The sequence below is a fragment of the Cryptomeria japonica genome, chromosome 5 (assembly GCF_030272615.1).
Source record: "Cryptomeria japonica chromosome 5, Sugi_1.0, whole genome shotgun sequence".
NCBI classification, from domain to species: Eukaryota; Viridiplantae; Streptophyta; class Pinopsida; order Cupressales; family Cupressaceae; genus Cryptomeria; species Cryptomeria japonica.
In genome coordinates this window covers 240,252,537-240,268,869 of record NC_081409.1, presented here as the reverse complement: position 1 = coordinate 240,268,869, position 16,333 = coordinate 240,252,537, and the positions used below count along the sequence as shown (strand labels likewise).

At 37.3% G+C, this 16,333-nt stretch overlaps 1 protein-coding gene across 1 annotated transcript in view; it reads right to left on the bottom strand.

Annotated features, from left to right (window-relative positions):
• Positions 1–10,624, bottom strand: part of LOC131028819 (uncharacterized) — a 105,946-nt gene extending 95,322 nt beyond the window's left edge. The window contains exon 1 of the mRNA XM_059220539.1: positions 10,464–10,624. Within this exon, the coding sequence (XP_059076522.1) occupies positions 10,464–10,624 (161 nt within the window). The remainder of the gene's footprint in view (positions 1–10,463) is intronic.
• Between the last annotated feature and the right edge of the window lie 5,709 nt (positions 10,625–16,333).

The following is a 16,333-nucleotide window of genomic DNA, read 5'->3' as shown; positions in this document are numbered from 1 at the left end:
AGTTCTAAAATAACCCTTGGATGACACCCATATACAATCTCAAATGGACTCTAGCCTATGCTTCTATTGACAAAGTCATTGTAGGCATACTCTATTTGTCCCAATACTAGATCCCAAACTTGACCATGCTATTTGATGAGACATCTCAGTAAATTACCCAAGGACCTATTTACTACTTTAGTTTGACCATCAGATTGTGGATGGTATGCAGATGAAAAATAAAGGCTAGTACCAAGTTTCTTCATCAAGGTTTGCCAAAAGTGGCTCACAAATTTTGTATCTCTATCACTCACAATACTAAGTGGTAAACCATGGATCCTTACAATCTCTTTGAAGAACAACATTGCTATGTAGGAGGCATCATTAGTAAATTTGCAAGGCACAAAGTCTACAATCTTGCCGAATCTATCCACTATGACATAGACACTGTCATATCCTCTTGGAGTTCTAGGTAAACCAAGAACAAAGTCCATACTCACACACTCCCATGGCCTTGTTGGTATGGATAGAGGATGATATAAACCTGCATTGTTGGAAGTACCCTTATCCCTTTGACAAATAGCACATTGCTCCACAAACCTCCTAACATCTAACTATAGTTTAGGCCAATGGTAGAACCTGCCAACCTGCTCTAAGGTCTTGTCAAGAGCAAAATGTCCACTTAGACTGCCTTGATGCTTCTCCTTGATGATATTGTCTCTCATAGAGCACTGTGGTATGAAAAGTAGGTGTCCTTTAAACAACAAGATTTCCTACAACATAAAATTAGAATAGGCAACATGACAAGCATTAGCAAACTTTGAGAAAACATCATATGCTTCACCAAAATCTTTGTCACCTTGGTAGAGATATTTAAGGTCATTTAACCGCACACTTTGTAGTTGTACTTCTTGAATGGTTAGAACCCTTCTACTTAAGGCAAATGCTACCTTATTAATGACTCCTTTCTTGTGTTTGATGGCAAAGGTGTAGGCCTGCAAATACTCAACCCACTTGAGATGTCTTTGATTCAATTTCTCTTGCCCATTCAAAAAACTAAGTGTATGATTATCAGTGTAGAATATGAACTCTTTAGGTAACAAATAATGTCGCTACTTCTTGAGTGCTTGCACCATGGCATATAACTCTAGATCATAGGTAGAATACTTTTGTTTTGCTTCATTGAGCTTCTCAGAGAAAAATGCAACTGGGTGACCTTCTTGGCTCAAAATGGCCCCTAAAGCCAACTTGCTAGCATCACATTCCACAATGAAGAGATGATTGAAATCAAGAAGCCTAAGATAAGGGAGTTCTGCTACCTTTTGTTTTAACAATTCAAACCACTTGTCTGTTGTACTAGTCCACTTAAACTAACATTTTATCCCACCTTTGATGGTGTTCAAGATAGGTGCACACACATGGCTAAAACCTCTAATGAATTTCCTATAAAAATAAGCTAAACCTTGGAAACTTCTTACATCTCCTATTGACTTAGGAGTAGGCCAATTTACTATTGCTTCCACTTTTGATGGATCCATTTTTAAACAACCTTGAGAAACTACAAAACCAAGATACACCAATTCATTTTTTAAAAACTCACATTTATCCAAGTTGATCATCAACTTTTCTTGATGTATCTTCCTCAAAAATTGATTCAGATGTTTGATATGCTCCTCCTTTGACCTGCTAAAAATCATAATGTCATCAAGATAAACAATGGCAAACTTACCAATGAACTCTGCAAGAACTTCATTCATGAGTCTCATGAAGGTGCTAGGTGCATTTGTGAGCCCAAAGGGCATCACCAACCATTCATATAGCCCCTCATATGTTTTAAAGGTTGTCTTCCATTCATCACCAGGTTTGATCCTAATTTGATGATAGCCTGATTTCAAATCCACCTTAGAAAAGTAGCAAGCTCCACCTAGGTATTCCATTAGATCCTCAATCCTTGGCATTGGAAACCGATATCTAATTGTAATTTTATTTATGGTGCTTGAATCAATGCACATCCTCCACTTACCATCTTTCTTAGGTGCCAAAATAGTAGGCATTGTGCATGGAATTAAACTCTTCTTTATCAACCCCTTATCTAGCAATTCCTGCACTTGCTTTGCTATTTCCTCATTTTGAGTAGGTGTCATTTTGTAAGCAACTTTGTTTGGAAAAGTTGAACCAGGTATGAGGTCTATCTGATGGTTAACATCTCTTATAGGGGGTAAGGCATCTGGTATCTCATTGACAACTATATCTGTGTACCGGTCTAGTAAGGTCTGCACCTCTTGCGGTATCACCAGTTTGGTTTTAGTCTTTGTCTCTTCTTTGGGTTTCACTACGAGACCACATGCTCGGTTCCCTTCATGTTTCAACAATCTCAAGAACTATTTCCCACTAAGAAACATAACACTTGATCCAATATGTCTTTCTTCTCCTTGATCAATCAAGGGATCCATTTCAAACTTTCTACCCTCCTTGGCGATAACATAGGAATTATTCTCCCCATCATGTATGGCTTTGACATCATACTGCCAAGGTCATCCTAACAGTAAGTGACATGCATCCATGGGTAATATGTCACATAGCACACTATCCTTGTAATCTCCAATTTCAAATTCTACCCAATATTTCTCATCTACAAGCACATGTTGACCCTTACTCAACCAAGATACCTTATAGGGGGTGGTATGTGGCAGCCTTTTCAATTTTAGTTTTTATACCATCTCAACTACTACAATGTTCTTAGTAGACCTTGAATCTACTATAACTTTACAAATCTCACCATGAGATCTGTAGGTGGTTTTGAAAAGTTTCTTCCTTTGTGTAGGTTCTTTGGATTGTGGTACCTTCAACAAGAACCTTCTTAGCATCAGGTTCTCTACCTCTAGGACCGGTCTTGCCTTACTAATTGGTGAGGTAACACTTTGACAATCCTCTTCTTGCACCAACTGAGTTCTCTTGTCTCCCATGTGAGAGCTTGAAGTCTTTTTAGGACACTGTCTCATGGTATGCCCCACTTGATGACAATGGTAGCATTTACCAGTGAAGACTGTGGTTCCTCTTCCTGAATTGCCAAATCTTCTTCTATAGTTATTTCTCCCTCTAGAGTTGTCTCTAAAATCTGCCTCTATAGTTATTTATCACCACCATTCTCTGATTGATTTCCTTCATCATTATTGCTAGGAATATGGCCCCTTCCAAAGGTGCCTCTTCCTCTATAACCTCTTCCACCTCTGCCCCTTTGATTATGTTCACCTTTCCTTTTGATCTTATCTTTTACCCTCAAGGCTAACTGAAAGCATTTATATATTATGTCAGGTGCTATCATGGTGATCTCATCTTGAATGTTTTGTCTAAGGCCATTTAAGTACCTTGCAACCTTCTCCACTTATTCCTCTTGCTTCCTAGATCTTAGGGTAAGTTTGTTGAACTCCTTTGTATAAGTACTCACATCCATATCTCTTTTTTTCAAATTCTGCAACTTCTTGTGCATCTTCACCTCATAATCTATAGGAAAGAATTGAGTTTTAATCCTAATCTTCATTCTCTCCCAAGAGATGATCTTCTTTATCCTGATTTGTTCTCTTTCTTCTTGCATCATGTTCCACCACACTAGGGCTGATCCCTTCAATCTTGACTTGGCCAAATTGACCCTCTTTTCTTCTGCAACTTCCTTGTATTCAAAATGATTGTGCAAGGCTTCTATCCAATACAATAACTCTTCGCCATTTAGGCTTCCATTGTAGATAGGTAAACCTTCTATGTTGTCTTTAAAGAGTGACTTGAGGGCATCCAAGAAGATATGTTGATCTTTGTCCAACTCCTTCTTTTCTGTTATGACCCCTATCACATATGCATCTTCATCATTAGTTTCATCACCCCATCCAGTGACCTTACCCTTGCCTTTCTTGGTTTCTTGCTCCCGGGCTTCACTAAGCATGTCTTGAAACAACTTCTTGATGGCCTCTTGGCTTATTACCTTTGGTGGCATGTTGCTCACTTCTGACTCTACCTCTAGTTCTGACATACACCACTTTGTTCAATCAATTGGTTCTAATACCAATCTGATGTAGAGTGAATTGTCTCTCACCGGTTTGTGCTACCTTGTCTAAGTATCTCCTGCAAGATACACAAGAACCATCCAATGATTCTAAACCTCACACCCTCCAAGGTTCTACAAGAATTACCCTCTTTGACCTTCCCAAGGTCCTTAGGCTAGGATAAGCTCTTGTTGTTTGTGAGTTCAATTTTCTTGCTTCAGAGACCTTGTTCTCCCAGACTCTTTCACACTCAACCTAAGAGTTCAACCCCTCTACCACATGATCTTCATTACCCATACTATGAACATTAGGATGGATGACTTTGGATGGATTCCCAACCCTATTCCTTACTTAGGAGCATTTGACACTTACTGATTTGGTGTTTTACAAACAAACTGCACTTTTAGGCCTAACTGGTTCTAGTAGCCCACTCAGCGAGGTATTCTTCATTCACTGATTAAACTTCCTGAACAAACATATGAACTCGTTTTCATTATAGACACCCTTTTGGAGTTTACATACAATATTTCAAAACTGGAGGTGGGTTTGGTTGCTAACATCTCTAACCCTTATTGGTTAACTAGGCCTAATTGCCCCTTTCGAGGCCTTAAAAATAGAGATTGATCAAAACTCCACCAATCTGATTGCCTGAGTGAATTGATGATATTTTGGGGTTTGTGCGTCCATATGGAATTCCCCTCCAATCATACTTCATCTCCACCCACCAGATTCACCCAATTAGGGCCTGTTATCTATTATTCCTAACGCTTGCCAACTCAACGTGCCAAGCTTAGGGTATGGTGGCAAATCTTTGATTTGGCTTCCCCTATCTCAAAAACAAAAGGGAAACATAGAATATATTGCAACCTAACATTCCACAAGGTTTCAGAGTGTAAATCCACCGTGGAATGTTAGGTTGGAGCCACTTTGCTCCAAAAACCTTGGTTTTTAGGGCCCTTGGACCTGCTTGCAACAAAATGGAGTTTATTCACAAACTACAACACTTCAAGACTCCAAATAAAAAAAAGAAATGAAAGTAAGACACTAGAATAATAATCCATGTCCCTATTTTGTGATTCTCGATCCGTACAAGTCATATAAACTTGTGAAGAACAAGAAAAACTTGGTAGAACACACCAGATGGGAAACCAAAACTTGTTTGTTTACCTTTAGATCTTCAACCACCTTCAACAAATACTAGCCTTGGAGTAGTTACAAATGCTCACAACTGATTGTGTCAACCAACTAACCGTTGGAGTATGAAAATGTTGCAAAGTTGCTATGAGCAACTTTTGCAACTTTTGCAATTTGTTGCATATGTGAGAAACTTTGCTCAAACCCAAACTTGGTCACTTTCAAATGACTCATATGACCTTAAAAATTTCAAAATAATATCAAACAACCTACATTAACCCAAAACAACTTATCTTATTAAGTGCTCTACCTAACACCCTTAAGAGCTCACATGCCAACATTGGCCAAACAAAGACTCTTAGGGCCCTTACAATAATTTGAGCACACAATCTATGGCCTCTTGGCCTTATTACAAAACTAAACACATGATTCCAACATCCTGGAAACAAACTCAACAAAAATAAATAAAAATTGCTAAGTTCCCTTTCACCAAGATCACATCTACTGTTACTCTTGATGATGTTTGTGTTGCTACAGTTTTGGCTTCTTGTGATTCATCTCAACTTCTCTCACGGAATGAGGATGTTTTTAATCACATGGGGTATTATCCTTCACATTATTCTTTGAGATTTTTTTGTATTTTCCTCTTCTCTTGGGGAGATTTTTTTCCCACTTGGTTTTCTCCTTCCTTTTTTGTTTGAGAAGATTTTTTGTACATGGGTACCTCATTGAGCCTAGTTGTCAAGACCCATCTTTTCTTTTTTGTCTATATTTCTCGCTAAGTTGCACTCAAGGGGGGGGGTGTTAGCGTGAATAGGGTTATTTTTCCATCTAGTTATTTATTAGCTAGTTCTCCATAATAGCTCTCTTCACACTTAATTAAGTTTACTTAGGGAATTTTTCACTTTATCCCGCATTGGTAGTGTTTTTAGTCTCTTGGGTGGTAAGTCCTATATATACTCACCCATTGCTCTCATACATGGCCATTCTCATTCATTGTATTATTTGTGTTCTCTTGAGTTGAATACAGTTTATTTATCTCATATATGATTTTTGTTTTTGCTTTCCTTCATTCATTTGCATTATTAGGTGGCTTTTAAGCCAATTCTTACACAAAGCTATATTTTAATCTTTTTCTTGAAGTTTTCCTACGTTGTCTTGAACCATGTTGGCCATGTTCATGCGTTAATGTCTTGATCCTATGCCTTATTTACATTTTTTTGAGTTGAATTTTATGGTCTACTCCTTGAGCTCTAGATTTTGATTAAGAGGTACATGTGTACCCAACTAGATGAAATGTTGGAACCTCATTTTCATGTGTCTTGTCCTTACCTTTTTATTCTTCAATTTTTTTGTATTTAACCCTATCACACATACCAAATCCTACTCACTTCCATTTTGGAATTTAGGTCCCAATAAGAATTTTGCATATATTGTTGGGTTTCTACTTCCATTTTCTCTATTCCCTTCATTCATTATATATAAATTAAATTTCAATTCCTTGTGGACTTTAGGATCTTCCCTAGACTTAAAATCTCCTTCCACCTAGTGCAGGAGCACCTATGGGTGAGCAAATACCCTTTTCAATTTTGGCATAAGGACTGGTTCAAGTCCATTAGGTTGTTTATAGGGATCTTGGAGTGAATTTTTGTTTTCTTTTAAAAAATTCATGTTTTCGGTGAGACTTACCCTGATGACACCACCAGCATGTGGAGCGCAACCACTAGCCATCGGAACAACTAGTTTTACCCTATACCGATGCCCCGATGAGTATGCATAATACCGGAGTGGACCCATCGACTATCGGCGGGATTGTTTTCTACCTACCCCAATAACCTGATGAGGTCGCCAGCGGATTGGAGTGAGTGGAGTGAGTTTGGAGTGGAGCCATTGAGTATCAGCAAGAGATGTTTGATGCTAACCTGATGACCCAATAGGAAGGCATACGGTTTGGAGTGCACCATTGGCTATCGGTCCAACATGTTTAGAGCTACCCTGATAACCTGATGGAAAAGCATACCGTTTGGAGAATGCGTTCGACTATTGGCATAACATGTTTAGAGCTACACCGATAACCCAATAAGGACACATTCTGTTAGTAGCACACCATCGTCCATCGGCAAGAGGTGTTTGATGCTACACTGATAACCTGATGAGGAAATGTGCACTTTGTAAACTATCATCGGTCATCGGAGTGAATGTTTTGATGCTATCCCGATGACCTAATGGAAATACAAAGTCAGTTACAGTCAGAAACCAAATTGTCATGTTGAATCTCGTCTATTAGGGATGATTCAAGACATGTTTATGAGGCTATAAAAGACCCAATGGGAATTTTGTAAAGAGGTTAGAAGGAGGTTGGATTGGGATTGTCGGATGTGTTGATTCCATAGGAACAAACTTCTTTTGAATAGCAATGTGAAGATCATTTTTTGGTTTCTTTTCTCAGAGTTCAATTTGTGTTTGTAAACTGTAAATAATGGCTTAAATCTTTAAATGCCAGTGTGATAGAGTAGATGTTACTTTTCTATGTTTTGTGAGTTCCAATTTTGAAGTCATGTCAAGCTCGGCTCTGTAGATAAAGTTGTCTTTCTGTTCTTGTTTTCTGCTGGTGACAAGTAGTTATAACATGGCTTTATCTTGATTCTCCATCATGGGATTCACACGACCATTGGAGGTTGTCAAGAAGAGCCAACCATGTACAGTAGAGTTTTATTTGTAGCAGACCGGGGAATGGCGTCAGTCGTTTCAATAGACTAGCCCTAGGCGATCTTGATGATAGCCCGACTAGGTATCAGTGACCAAGAGGAATCACTTGCAGGGTAGACCGGAGTCTAGGCTATTATCCTTAGACCAGGGGAAGATGGGATCAAAGGAAGAGAAGATCCAAACATGAGGAGAAAACAACTTAGGAGAAGTTGTAGGTATAATTAATGGTGGAGTAAACCCTGCAAGGTGTCTAGTTAGATTGAGTGGGATAGTGAGTTGGTGGATTTATGAAAGTGAATTCACAAAGAGCAGAGTAACAACCCTCGGTAGTGAGGACCTAGAGTGAAATAGGGGAATAGAGAGGAGTATTCTTGGGTTAGGCTAGGAAAAAGGCCTTGGAGTGAGTCAAGCTACCTCAAGCAATCTAGAGTCCTCCCTATCACCACCCCTTTCTTTCTCCTTAAAAGTATTTTCCGTTGGTTCTTTTTAAAATTGAGTTCTAAAAGGAACCAATAAATTCATGTTCTAGATCCCTATTTCTGTTTGAATTCCACTCCTTGACATGTAAAGAATATTGATCCCTTTCATACTTCATGCCTTAATTGGAACCTAGAATGTTAGGTTCTAGTTCCAATTTCCTTTGCACCCTTGACCTCCATATTCCTATGGAAACCTCAAACTCCCTTTTAGATTTGGAAGCTTAGGTTCCAAGTCTCAATTGTATCTCGTAACCCAATATCAATGAATCTTTTAAAAATTCAAAGGTTCAAAATTAATATCAAAACCCAAAGTCCAAAAGCCCCAACATGTTCCTCTTCTCTATTGAATTACACAATTAAAAAAAACAAATGAACTGTCTTAGAGTAGGAACTATTGTGCATGAAAATTTTGTAATGGTTTTAAAATTACTTTCATTTCCTAATGAGCATTTAGTTCTAAACAAGCACTAAGAGTTGTGTATGTGACAAGTATTTGATATGGTTTCCAATAACATTGAATTTCTTGACAAGATTCCAAATGTCAAAACAAATTATTTTTATTAATCTAAAAAAAAATTGGGGTATTGAGCCCTATACAAATAGAGCCCAAAGGGCATAGCAAAAATAGCCCAACATAGGCTAAATATAACACTTAATCAATACATTAACAAAAAGGACCAATGTTATAGGAGAGCATAGTAAAAACAATAATCACATTAACTAGACTAAGAAATAAGAGTACCCCAATCGTCCTAGAGGAGAATATATATCTCCTCATTTTTTTATAGCCAATCTTCATCCTTAGCATATTTCTTATAATTTTGGATTTCAAAAACTAAAAGGGTGGTAGCAGGCCTATCCATTACCTTAGTATAAACATTAATCATCAAATTCATCTTATTCTCCATTTCATTCAATGTAAAATTTAGATTCTCAACTTTTTTTGATGTTTGCACGAATAGGACACACACAATTGTGGCTAAATTGTCAGGGCATTAGTATCTTCAGTCCCAATGTACTAGAAATTATGAGAAGTGTTAAGGGATTTTTCCATCCCATAGAAGAGTTTCAAGAACATCCTTCATTTCAATCTAAAAAATACCCTCCTCTTAATCACAATATGAAGCATTTGATTCATTAAAAAACTATTTCCTTCATACCGAAGATGAGAAGGCTCTAGTTAACTATCCCTAGACATAGATTCTTCCCTAAAATCATCACCCTTTCTTAGAGAATTACTAGAGATATTAACTTTTTTTTGGTGGGATATTGGAAAATGGCCATTCTAGTAGACCTATAAACATTAGTTCCCTCAAGATCATGCTTAGTATATTTTAAAAGAGTTCCACTAGGCAAAAAAAATTAGGAAACTATAATAGAAGTGCTTGACAAGTTTTGGGAAAGGCTAATATAGCCAAAATGGAGATACAAGGAGAATTAGTTCATTATAGCATTCTAATGAACTAAGAACCAAGAACCTCCATCAAAGTTTTGAGTACCCAATCTACCTCCAACAAATGAGAAGGGGAAAACTAGTGAAATAATTCTAGATCTTGCTCAAAGTTTCAAAAATTGTTTGGGGATCAAAATCTAAGAAAATAGGCTAGCGATATGGTTGGTCTACAAAGGAATGTCTCATTTTTAATAAAATATTAGAAGGTTTTTTAGCATCAAATATAGTGGTCATATGTTAACCTATCCACTTATTCTCCATTAATGAAAATATCCCTCCCAACTACTTTATGTACTCCTCTAGCTAACAGATTGATGTCTTTTGGTTACCTCTTCATCTTGGGCACTAGTTTTGAAGGGAATTCATGTAGGCTACTAATTTAAAATTTTGTAGTGTTATTCCTACGGCACATTCCTAATATGAAGGGATTGGATAGTTGTAGTTGTAGAGCCAACAAGCAAGACATGTTTTTGATTAAGGAAAATCAGGTTTTAAGGGACCCGAAACCCTCTTACATAACGAGAAGATAAGCATAAGAGAAACTAGAAAGAATGGGAAAAAGAAAGAAAGGTTGCAAAAGAATAACAGAGAAAACAACAGCAAAAGGCCAGTGAGAAACTGGCAACCTAAAAATAGATTACATGTTAGATGAAAATATTTATAGACTTTTACGCATCCTTAACCAGCATCATCATAGCATTAGCTACCTCTTTCAGGTCCTGCATCTGATGGGTGTCTTTGGTCTTCAACTCCAGCTCACTGGTAGTTTGTCGGGTTCTGCGTCTGGAAGAGTGAAGAACAGAACTAGTGGTTGGCACGTCATCAATGATCATCGTCTCTTTATTCTGCTTGGTCTTCTCCAAACAAGCAACCAAAGCATTCATGAATTTCTTCAAGGCCTTCTTAGTTTTTGTAATCCAGTTGATTATAAGTTCATTATCAACCTCTCCCTTTTCTTTGATGATTCTGACCACATCTTCAAGATGCTTCAAATCTCCCTTAATCATATCTTTTTTCGATCAGTCCAGAATTTCTTCTTCGTTCTCTGCCTCACTAGTATCCTCCGAAACATCCTCTTTACCTTTAGTGTTGGTATCCTTAATCAAGTTCTCAATTTTATTATTCTGAATATTGGAGATGTTATCAATTACCCATTTCTGAAAACTGAACATTTCTAGGGTACTATTTCTGGCAGCATTCAGAATGGAGTCCATGTTCTCCATAACCAAAGAAGAGCCCACAGACCTAGGGTTTCCCTCCTCCATTTTGTGTTGAACATCATTCCTGCTATCAGAGACATAAGGGTTATTCTTCGCTTCTTGTTCTTCAACATCCTCTTTTCTCTGCTCATTCCCTTCCTCACCCTCAACCTATTTCTTCTACTCATTCTCTGCCTCTTCATCTACCTCCTTCCCTTGTTCCTCCTCTAAACCAACATTCTCTCCCATGTCTTCTTTAGCTTCATCCCCAACCCTCAATTTCTTATGCAGAGGAAGATTAGAAGAATCTTCATCAGAATTAGAGCCATCATGACCCTCAAAAATGTGGGCATTCTCCACCAAATTATCTTCCCTATTAGCCCTAGATTTACCCTTCAAACGCTCATAAATTAACAAAATAAGGTGTTGGTGAGAAATGGGGTAGGATTTAGGTTTTTTGGCATGGCCGGCCAGGATATCGTTAAGGGAAGAAGCTAAATAGAAGGGCAACGAAATATTTGAGCCATGGCAAAAATGGTTTAGGATGACAAAATGGTAATTGTAAACCTTCGAAAACCTACCATCAACAGTTAGGTATTCCATTAAAACTCTCCACATTTTCTACCAAAAAGATTTTACCTAGTGAGGGAGGTAGTAGGACACATTGTCCTTCTTAGCAAGCCAAGCCCTTTCTTCATTATTTTTAGGGAAATTCTTGGTAGCTTCCACTGAGAACTTGAGGTATCTGTAAAATTTTGTGCCTTCCTTCTGCAATCCTGTAACCTCCACCACCAAATCTTCATCTAGCTTCCATGTCTGGCCAAACAGAGTGACTTTATTATTGCTCCAGCCCTTGGCAAAACCATGTGACACCGACTTTTTACTCTCGTGCAGTTTTTCCATGTAATCAGTGAATCCATATCAGTGCAACCTTCACCATATTTTCCTTTTGTTTTTCCAATTATCACAGCTAGAAGCCTCATTGCGATTAAGATTACCCCACATAATGTAATGACTATTTAGGTCGAAACCCTCAACAGAGCATGAAATACCCAAATGCTGAAGAAACAAGACAACTCGAATCAAACTCAGATGTTGGAATTGAAAAATAGGGTGATTTTCTTGTTATTCGAATAGTCTTTTAAGACATTCAATATAAACCAGTACTTAATATGATTAGGCCCGTCACACCGGTTCTCGTTATCACAATGTCTTAAATAGGTAATCAACTGACACTCCACATCACTCCAATATTTGTCTTTGAGATTCGAACCCAGAAAAATAATAATGAAATTAACTTGTAACATGGACTCTATCAAATAATAATTGCTCACGGACTCCCTTCTTACAAGAAACTTCTCCGATATATTTAGTATCCTCCTCTAAAAAAACCCCCTCATTAGCTAATAAATCAGCTACCCTATTACCTTCCCTTAGGGTATGGTAAATAATCACACTATCATAGGCATCTAATAATTTTTTAGCATTATCAATGATATTATAAATGTTCCAAGAAGGGGAACTAATACCTTTGATAGCCTGAATAATATTGAGAGAGTCCCCTTCCAGCCATATTTTTTAAAATTTAAAACTCTAAGCAAGTTGGAGACATTTTAACATTGCCAAAGCTTCTGCCACATGATTGTTTTGAACTCCAAAGGGAGAGGCAATAGCAGCAACACAAAAACCATAAGAATTTATGATGACTCCTCCCCCTCCAGCCTTCCCAAGATTACCTTTAGCTGCACCATCAAAATTCACCTAATCCAATCATGAAAAGGGAACCTCCAAACAACATTATCTCTCCTGCTCTTTATATCAGATTTACAGAGCTTGTGAGTCAGCTTCCATTCAGTAAGGATGTTTTTCTCATTATCAGTCATGTTAAAATAGCTACATTGCATGTTGTTTTTGTGAATGGTATTGATGTTTTCTTTAATTGCTCTGCAAATCTTTTCAAAAACCACCTGAGAAGAACACTTAGCCTTCCTGAAAATTCTATTGTTTCTCTCCTTCCAGATATACCAACAGGTCATAGGAAGGACAAAGGACCAGAGGGTCTTAATGAGAGGAAGTTTGGTAGGGAAGATCCATTGCAAGATGACTTTCTTAAGGCTATTGTGCATAACCCAATCAACTTTCCATTGCATCCAGACTTTACTCCAGATTTCCCAGCTAAAAGAACAATGAATAAACAAATGATCCATAGATTATGCCTCTTTCTAACATAACTCACACCTATTAGGAAACATGAATCCTCTTCGAGCCAAGCTATCAATGGTAAGAATCTTGTTGTGAGTTGCAAACCAAAAAAACATGTTAACTTTAGGAATGAGGAATCTATTCCAGATTTTAGTCCATATTGGGTTGCAGGCCTGAGTAATAGTTTTTTTATAAGCAGAGGCAACAGTGAAATTACCCCTAGGATTTCTCTTCCATAGGAACACATCATCAGAATCTTTACTAACAGAAAAGGATAGCAAATCCCGCTGGAGCAGTGAAAATCCAGCATAAACTACATCAAGTCTAACCCATTTATTCTCCTTCCAATAATTACAAACCATAGAACCATACATCCTTTTGCATTCTTCAATGAATTGGCTTCAATCCTGGTTTAAAAGAGGTTCATCTTTAATCCAAACATCCTCCCAGAACCTGATTTTATCACCTTTGCCAAGGACCCAACCAACTCCAGCTTTAGCAACTTTTATAGATTTGATCATACTATTCCATATGAAAGAACTAGTAGGGATATCTTCAGAGTAGAGAAGAGAATGAATTGGCTGGTTATGTATATATTTATCAAACCACACCCTACTCCAATCTTTCTTAATACCAAAAGCCCTCCAAATCTGTTTAGCAAGCAAGGCTCTGTTGAAATTTTTGAGAACTTTAATACGTAATCCCCCATTGCTCTTAGGATTACAGACTTTATCCCAAGCAACCAATGCTATCCTTTTCTTATCTTCTACCCCTGACCAAAGAAATATTTTTTGAATTCTTTCTAAAGCTTCAGCAAATTTAACCAGTATACTAAACAAGCTAAGAGCATAAACAGGAAGATTCTAAAGAGTACCGTGAAGAAGTTGAAGCTTACCAGCCTGAGATAGCATAGATCCTTTCGAACTTGCCAATTTTTTGTTGAGTTTGTCAATTAACGAATTCCAGAAAGATTTTGGAGGATCCAAACCAAGAGGGAGACCCAAATAAGTAGAGAGGAGCAACTCCACCTTATAGCCAATAACGTAAGCAATCCTCTGCAGCCTCAATATTGGGGTATTGATGAAATAAATAGCAGATTTCTCCCAATTAACTTGTTGTCCAGTAGCCAAGGAATAAGAACTGAGAGCACCTTTGAAGGCAGCAGCCTCACCAACAGAAGAATATCCCATCAAAATTGTATTATCAACAAACTATTGATGTGTACAGGAAACATTAGCAGAAGAGGGTTGCAACCCTTTGATGGCTTTATTCATTTTCAACTTTTGAATCAGTCTGCTCATACATTCCACCAATATAGTGAAAAGAATATGAGAGATAGGGTCTCCTTTCCTGAGGCCCCTGGAAGATTTAAAAAATCTAGACGGAGATCCATTTATAAGAATAGAGAAATTTGGAGTAGATATCAGTTCTCTAGTAATTTTAATAACCTTCTCATCAAATCCAAAGGCCTCCATAACCCTGAAAAGAAACTACCATTCCAATCTATCATAGGCTTTTGCCAGATCCAATTTTATCAAGAATCCCTCTTTGTTTGTAGCATTAAGAGAGTGGATATTCTCATGCACAAGAATAATAGAATCCAAAATCTGCCTACCTGGGACAAATCCTTTTTGCTCCTCAAAGAAACAAAGGGGAGAACAACCAACAATCTAGAAGTCATGACTTTTGAAATAATCTTGTAAAAGGAATTACAAAGACTTATTGGTCTACACTTTCCCATAGAATCAGCTCCAACTGCCTTAGGAATTAGAGCAATAAAAGTAGAATTGATTTCCTTAAGAATTCTTTTGGATCTAAAGAATTCATTGATCGTGTCTTCCCCAACAATATGCCAATATTCCTGAAAGAAGAACATGGGAAGGCCATCCGGGCCCGGAGACTTATCCCCTTGAAAGGAAAAAACATTTTTTTTTATTTCATCAGTTGTAGGGATAGCAGATAATATCTTATTATGATGAGGTTCAATAATCTTAGGAATGTTATCTGTAGACACCTAAAATTGTCATGTCTAATTAAATAAATATTTTATTTATTTAATTATTTAAGCCTAATTCTTCTATTAATTAAATAAATCTTTATTTATTTAATTAATTCATTTATCCGATTCTAGCCTTATTTCTCATTTAAATAAATACATTTATTTATTTAAATTATCCTCTTCCAAAATTAAATAAATATCTTATTTATTTAATTGATCCCACTTCTTCTATTAATTAAATAAATCTTTATTTATTTAATTAACTCATTAACCTTTTCTACACATGACACATGTCATTCATCTCTTAATTCCTACACTACCTACCTCTTTCATTATTTTATTATTTCTTCAACCTACCCTCTAATCCTAGCCGACCTCCTTTTTTATACCTCTCAATCTTATCCCTCCATTTCATATAGTGTCTTCTATATAAGGAGATGCTTCCTTCATTATGGAACCCTAATCATTCATTCCTAATCAATCATTCTAATCAAGCATTCTAATGACCTAATGATCTAATGAGCTAATGACTTGATCAATTGACTACACTACGATCCTACTTACAACCACATTCCGTTCTTTGTTGAGCTCTTGTGCACATAAAATCTGAGAGCAAATATATCAAGCAAGATCAATGGAGATAGGAAGAATGGAGATCAAAACCCTCTTGGACATGTAATGGTATAATCTTTTTGATTTCATGTGATTTGCATTGTCTTAGGTAATCTTCATATGTTATGGTGGATCTTTGTTGATTGTTAGGCTAGGGTTTGGTGGTTGAATTCATTTAGCCTTTCAATATTGTTATTATTGTTATCCATTTTTCACCATACACATTTTGGCACGCCCGGTGGGACACTTGTCCCTTTGCATTTAACCTCCTTGTTGCAGATCTTGTGTTTTTGAAGTTGCAGATCGGACATTTTCGGCAGCATTTTTGGTATTTTCGCATCTGCGCACTTTCGGAACGCGTCTTTGATTTTTAGGCGCGTCTGCGACAACGGGATCCGCATCTGTGTTTTGTCAATATTTCATTTTGCAGGTTCCAGGGAGGCGCGTCTGTGTTCCAGAAACGCGTCTATGTTATTTCTACCCGCGTCTGTGTCTAAAAGGAGCGTCTGTGACTTTTAAGCGTGTCTGTG